This window comes from Corvus kubaryi, unplaced genomic scaffold, assembly GCF_017639235.1.
Source record: "Corvus kubaryi isolate FWS band 111438036 unplaced genomic scaffold, C.kubaryi_AGA036_p1.0 121, whole genome shotgun sequence".
In the NCBI taxonomy this organism is placed as follows: domain Eukaryota; kingdom Metazoa; phylum Chordata; class Aves; order Passeriformes; family Corvidae; genus Corvus; species Corvus kubaryi.
In genome coordinates, this window is record NW_024580656.1 from 163,149 (window position 1) to 169,607 (window position 6,459).

The following is a 6,459-nucleotide window of genomic DNA, read 5'->3' on the forward strand; positions in this document are numbered from 1 at the left end:
AGCCGAAATAGCTCAGTTGGGAGAGCGTTAGACTGAAGATCTAAAGGTCCCTGGTTCGATCCCGGGTTTCGGCAAGAGCTTCTTTTCCTGCCGGGACTCGGGTTGCAAAAGCGCTGTTTTCACCCCAAAACACCCCCCCTCTGCGGCTTCAGGAATCGTCATTCCCTCCCCCACCTCTGCACCTGGTCGTCTTAATATCCTGGAAACACACGCACAAAGGCAGGGAGGAGTGAAGCACTGTGGGATGTAACGCTGGATTAATGATAAATATTATTGAAGAGATTAAATAAATATAAATTATGAATTAATAATAAATATGAGTTCATGATCTAACACCGAGCATTGAGGAGGCAGCTGAGGGAATGTGGATTAATTAACACTGAAAAATCACAAGCAGAGTGTGTGCACCAGGCCCTTTTAAATAAAGCACAACAACAGAAACCAGCGAGTTCATTTTCCAATGATTATTAATGTGAAACCGAGACAGAGACAGGATATTACAGCTTTATCTGATGTATAAAACCAATCTTCACCTGCTGTAAAACCGGGGTGGAAGCACCAGCCTGAGCACCACCCACCACAGATTAAAATAATTAAACAAAAGCAGCAAATCTTTGATGATTCACATCATCCCACTTTATTAGGTCCACGTGATTTGTACATGGTGAGGCTGAGCCTGGTGTCCAGTACCAGTGAGTGACTGGTTGGGCAGCACTGGATGGGGGTGGTACAAGGTCAGGGTTACCCCTGGAAGTGTCCAATGCCAGGCTGGATGGGGCTTGGAGCAACCTGGGATAGGGGAAGGTATCCCTGCCCATGGATGGGCTTTAAGGTCCCTTCCAACCCAAACCATTCCAGCATTCCACAGCTGCAGTGAAGACGAGGTGAGGTGGTTCTGCTTCTGTGCACTGGTGTGGAGCAGGATCTTAACAGCAGTTGAGGAATTTTGATTGAGAAGGGAACACAGGGTTAATGTAAAGAGGGGGAAGTTGATCCCCCATCTCCAAATTACCTCACAGCACCAGGATGAGCGGCAGGAAATCCCTCCCCAGCCTCTCAGCTCTAAAGGGAAAGTGCCACTCACAGCTCTGAGTTAAGCCTGTCGTTAATTTTTTATACTATCCCATAAAAGTCATTATCCCTCCTCACAAGTTTTAATAAAACCCTCACTTCCTGGCCTGTCCCTAGCATTGAGGTACTTGAGATAATGGGAATAAGGATTCCGTGGTGAAACTCATTAGAGAGCACAGAGCAATTAGAAGTGTAATTAAAATGTATTCAGATAATTGCTACAGCCAGGATAGACATCTGGATCCCAATTTGAAACTTCTTCATTTCAAATCATCCTGGGTTTTACTGGACAAGCAAGGAGATCGCATTTCATTATCACAGAGAAACCCTAATCAGGGGGTTTTATGTATCATTTATCATTATTCATCATTAATTAGTTCTTGGTGACACTGCTTCCATGTGCCACGGCTCCAGCAAACGTGGGCAGGGAGCTGGGCAGGATTAAATTGGGAATTTAGATGAGAAAAAGACAATTAAAGCCTCCCTAAATTCACAGCCTCAAAAGAGGCAATAAACCAGCATTCCAGTGGTTCACTGTGCTAGGAAAAGGGAATGTTTTTGTTTAAGCAAACCTGGATTCCCTCCCCATGGAATTTTACTTGTCATAACAACAAAAGCCCAACGCTTTGTGATGCAGGTATGGATCCAGGCACCAGTCTGACTTCCCACACTTGGAGACACTTGCAGCAGGAAGGGTGAAACCCCCCCGGGAGTGTTTCCTGCAGGAACTCTCTGGTTTTATATCGAGAGCAGCGAGGCCACCAGGCACCACTGGCCACAAACCAGGACAAGAGCCCTTCCCATGCCGGGTATTTGGCTAAAAGAATCCCGATGGAAGTTGGTGTAGCAGCAGGCAGCTCTGCACAGCACTGGGGAGCTCTGCCAGCCCCCCAGGAGGGCACTGATGGATGAGGATCCAGGTGGATCCAACAGATCACAGGCAGCTGAACACGGCGAGGCCACGGGAAGCAGCAAGGGCTGAGAGCCAGCTGGGTCTGGGAGCAGAATATTTGGGAATATACACACAGACTTTACAAAGAATGCCACGTTTTATACAAATCACCACTGGTTATTTACACCTGGCCCCGGGGCAGCCCCGGCCACTCCTCAGCTCTCCGCAGGCTCCAGCTCTGTCTTGAGCTTTTTGCTTCCCAGGATTTGCTCATCAAACAACTCTCTCTCTCTGGGAAGAAAAATACAGATGCTTTAAAATAAATTTGACAAAAGATATCATTGTCCAGATTAAATAATCTGGACTCATTAAAGTTTGCAGTTTGGAGTAGCTCAGCTGGGACATTTTCCACGTTTTGTCCCTCACAGGAGGAGGAGCCTGAGCTCTCCTGCCCTCACCTCAAACCTTTTCTGTATCCAACAAAAAAGGAGCAAAAAACCTTGGAAAAGTACTGCAAACAAATCTACCTTTTGCTCACAGGTGGTCCCTTAATGTACTTCTCTTCTGCCTTCTCATAATCGATGTCATCCACAGCAGCAATGGCACAGATGATGGCCTAGAAAAGCATTGAATAATTAATAATAATAATCAATAAACAAACCTAAATTACAGCAAGGGATTTGAAACTGCCTCAGCTGAGCATATTTTGAGAAAAGGGTTCCTCAATCACTTGGAAAATTTGGATGAAACCACTCATTGTGTGCCTGAAATTCTTAAATAAATAATATGAACTTGTTCTGTGCCATCCCCAGGGGAGTGTTTTTATCCTCAGATTAAAATATTCTTCACAGTAATTTTGTTTCTACAGGAGTTGATGTTCTCCTGGGAAAATTCCTGGGAAGAATACAAGGTATCTCCAACAACTGCAAAAGCAGCCAACACACCACCCCCCACCTCGACACACACAAAGGACCAAGAAAACCCTAAGAAGTTGCCAAATTAAAACAAAAACCCCCAAACAAAGCTCTGAAGCATTTCAGAAGTAATTAAAATCCATCAGAAAACGATCAGTCTGCCTTTAAAAACAACAAACTGCCTAAAGCTTCTCCCTTCTGTGCTTAAAAATCAGCATTTGAGTGACTCAGGCTGTGGGCAGGGGTGAGTATTTCTGCCTGGCTCAGTTCTGGGAACTTTCCCCACGTCATTCCACAGGAACCACGTCACACCGAAGGAATAAAGAATGATAATTCGTGTTATTTCTCTCTTCACACTTAATTTCCCCTCCTTTTCATGCTCCCTCACCTCAGGTAAAAGCACATCTGAGATGAACCTGATGCCATCCCCCAGGATCTGGTGCAGGTTCTTGGTGTCCATCTCCCTGTACACCTCCTTCAGGTACCCAACCACCAGGTCCAGCTGCTCCTCATCCTCCAAATACGTCTCCACACAGGTCATGTAGCGGCTGGAATTCAGGAATTTCTTCAGCCAGCGGGATTGTTTCCCACTTTTCAAGATCCCTAAGAGATGTTCTTCAGCCCCTTTTGTCTTTACTATGAACTCCACCAGCTTCTTGTTCTCCCTGTCCCTGGCAGCTCTGGTCCTGTCAGGGAGGAGCTTCCTCGGGGGTTTCTGAGGGGAAGTGTCTGAGGAAGACCCTCCAGCCCCTTCCTCCTCTGTGTTTGGGAATGCCATCTGCACCACACTCTGGTACCCCTCTTTCCTGACTGGGTAGCCTGAAAGAGACACCACAAGAATTTATATTTAGGTGTGCAAAGAGTTTTCATATCCCTATCAATAGAAAATAAGGAATTTTATCGGTGAGAGAAGTTTTTCTTCCTTCCCTACCAAAGAGGTAAAAAACCCATCACCGAAACATTTATTTGCCTTAAAAATAAATAAATAAATATTAGGGAGTTGACATGGACTCTGCAACATAAGGAACCAGTCACAGCTCCAACTGTTCTCTGATTCCATGACCTGATTGCCTTGAACCCTTGGTATTTACTTAATTTATTAAACCCTTAATTGCAATAATGGGGTGTTGTAAATTTATCAGCAGCCCCTCTCTGGGTCTGGTGCCAAAGTCACTTGTGCGTAAATGTTGGATCTACATTTACCCAGCCAAGAGAAAAATTCCAAAAGGGAACGGATTCACTTACTGATATCAGCAGCAAAATACTCCAGGAAGGACCCGGTGAAAGAATGACAACCTAAAAACCCAAAACAGGTTCAGTGATCAGTTCCATTCGGCCCAGGAATCAAAGCTTGAGGTTCCCTTTTCCTGATGGATCTCAGGATGAGATCCCAGAGAAGCTGCCCCATCCCTGGCAGTGCCCAAGGCCAGGCTGGATGGGACTTGGAGCACCCTGGGCTAGTGGAAGGTGTCCCTGCCCATGGCAGGGGGTGGCACTGGATGGGCTTTAAGGTCCCTTCCAACCCAAACCATCCTGGGATTTGGTGATTCCACGGTCACCTGCTCCTCCTTACCCACTCGGATCCGATAGTCCAGGATCAGCTGGAGGCACCACTCGATCTCCCGGGAATAGTTCTCCTTAGCTCGTTCCTACAAAACAAGGAGGATATTCCAGTCCCAAATCCAGCAGCTCTGGAAGAGCTCCAGCCCAGGACACCAAGCAGGGGACAGAAATGGTCTGTGACAACAAATTCAAGTTTCCTCAGAGTAAAACAACTCCTGCTGTGGCTGCCACAGGAATGAGAGTGGCTTTGAGGGGGTCAAGGCCCACATTCCTCCCCTGGCCATTTATATCCTGGATTTCCCACTGTGTTTTCCCAACCCCTGCAGTTCCATGTCTCTGGGATACTCACTATGAGCTCCTGCTTCTCCTCACAGTCAAAGTGCTTCAGGCTCTTCAGAGACACTGAGAAACTTTGAAAGAAACACAGTCAGAGGTGCCCCATTTCCCTGGTTATTTACTGCAGCTCTGCTTCTCCCTGAAAATCCCATTTCCCAAGGAATTCAGGAGCACAAATTTTACCTGGTTTTGCTTCCAGAGTAAATTCAAAGTATGGAATCTTCAAACAAATGAGAAATACCTGGTTTGGAGCAAAGCTAAAGGCAGCCCAGTGTTTCCAGAAAGTTTGGGCAGCACAAGTAAAACGCTGGCTGCATTCCAGGGCTTTTTTTTTTTTTTTTTGGTTTTGTTTTCGATTCCTCAGGAGCTGCCTCAACCTGCAGCATGACAAAGCACCTGCAACCCTCACCTGACCCAGCCCCTCCCTCCCAGATCAACCTGGAGGGGACTGTCCTCACCCTGCGCCAGGAAATGGGTGCAGAACATGGAATAACAGAGACTGGAAGTTCAGGATGGGATGAAAATCCACATTTACCCTTTTTTCTTCTCATTCGTGGTGCCATCTATGAAGAGCACACAGGCCCTCCGGTGCTTCCTCTTCACTGCCTTCACCTGGAGAGAGGATAAAAGCTCAAAAATCCTAATCCTGATAAAGCAGGGAGTTTTTTTCCGTGGATACAACCCACCCACTTAAATTTTTCCTATTGTTGCAACTTTATTACACAAACATGAAAAATTCAAGTGGAAGGAACAACCAGGTACCTCAAAGGGGGCACTTTTAGTGCACAAAGAGCCTCCCCTTTCTTTTACAAACTGGGAACAAAGTCCTGCTCCATGACAAAAGAATTGGGATAACCCTGTGCTCCGGTACAAACAGCTGTGAATAGCACATTTTATGTGCTTTTGTCCCAAATTTACTTCTATCAGTTTTGAAATGCTTCTACTGGAAGGTCTTTAACATTTCCAGGGAGGGCAAAAGTCACTCCAGAACTGGGAATTGCTCCTTATCAGCAGGATATGAGAAGTCAGGAGCTGCTCTTACCACAGCTGGCCAGTACGGATAGCGTCGCAGCTTGCACCACACCAACATCCCTTCCTCAAAGAATTTGGGTTCTGGCATGAAAAAGAAGGGAAATTTTCCTTAAAAACAATAAAACAAGACAGATGCTGCCCCTCTCTTCTCCTCCTCCAGGAGAAACTCCAGGAGTTTCTCTTCAGTGCTTTTACAGCGATCCCAAAATGCAGCACAGGCAGTTCTGAACTGAAACCCAGCAATTTCAACCCCAGGCCCTTGCCCAGTTTCAGGGATTTGCATTTCATTCTGCAGCAAAAAGCCTGATGGATCCAGGAACTGCATTTTATCCCGAGCCTGGACACAGCTGGGTTCTGGAATGCCCATGGATTGCAGGCAAACTGAAGCTCATGGAGGGGGAAGAGCCTCAGCCATGTGCTGATGTCTCACCTCGATGCGACAGAACACTGGGGAAATTCTCCTCCTCTTCATCCACCAGAGGTGAGAGTGGAGGGAGGCTCTCCGAGGAAACCCTCCTTGAAGACATCCCAGAAGGTTCCAGCCCTGCCAACAGCAGCAAGATCCAGGGATTAGGACAGGATCAGCTTCAGGGCAGGTGAGACACACCTGAGTGTGACCCCAGAGGGGACACGGGGTCTGACCCACCTGAG

General features: G+C 46.7%; 1 protein-coding gene and 1 non-coding gene across 2 annotated transcripts in view; one reads left to right on the plus strand and one right to left on the minus strand.

Moving 5' to 3' along the window:
* The first annotated feature begins 1 nt into the window (after position 1).
* TRNAF-GAA lies at positions 2 to 74 on the plus strand. Its single transcript has one exon. It is a non-coding gene; the product is annotated as a tRNA-Phe (tRNA).
* A 375-nt stretch (positions 75 to 449) lies between these two features.
* The window catches only part of PWWP3A (PWWP domain containing 3A, DNA repair factor), a 10,359-nt gene continuing 4,349 nt past the window's right edge, over positions 450 to 6,459 (minus strand). Inside the window, exons 7-15 of the mRNA XM_042032256.1 lie at positions 6,239 to 6,352; positions 5,819 to 5,889; positions 5,312 to 5,388; positions 4,790 to 4,850; positions 4,451 to 4,526; positions 4,123 to 4,173; positions 3,266 to 3,696; positions 2,491 to 2,579; positions 450 to 2,254 (exon numbers count right to left, since the gene is read on the minus strand). Of these exons, the coding sequence (XP_041888190.1) occupies positions 2,179 to 2,254; positions 2,491 to 2,579; positions 3,266 to 3,696; positions 4,123 to 4,173; positions 4,451 to 4,526; positions 4,790 to 4,850; positions 5,312 to 5,388; positions 5,819 to 5,889; positions 6,239 to 6,352 (1,046 nt within the window). The 3' untranslated portion in view covers positions 450 to 2,178. The remainder of the gene's footprint in view (positions 2,255 to 2,490; positions 2,580 to 3,265; positions 3,697 to 4,122; positions 4,174 to 4,450; positions 4,527 to 4,789; positions 4,851 to 5,311; positions 5,389 to 5,818; positions 5,890 to 6,238; positions 6,353 to 6,459) is intronic.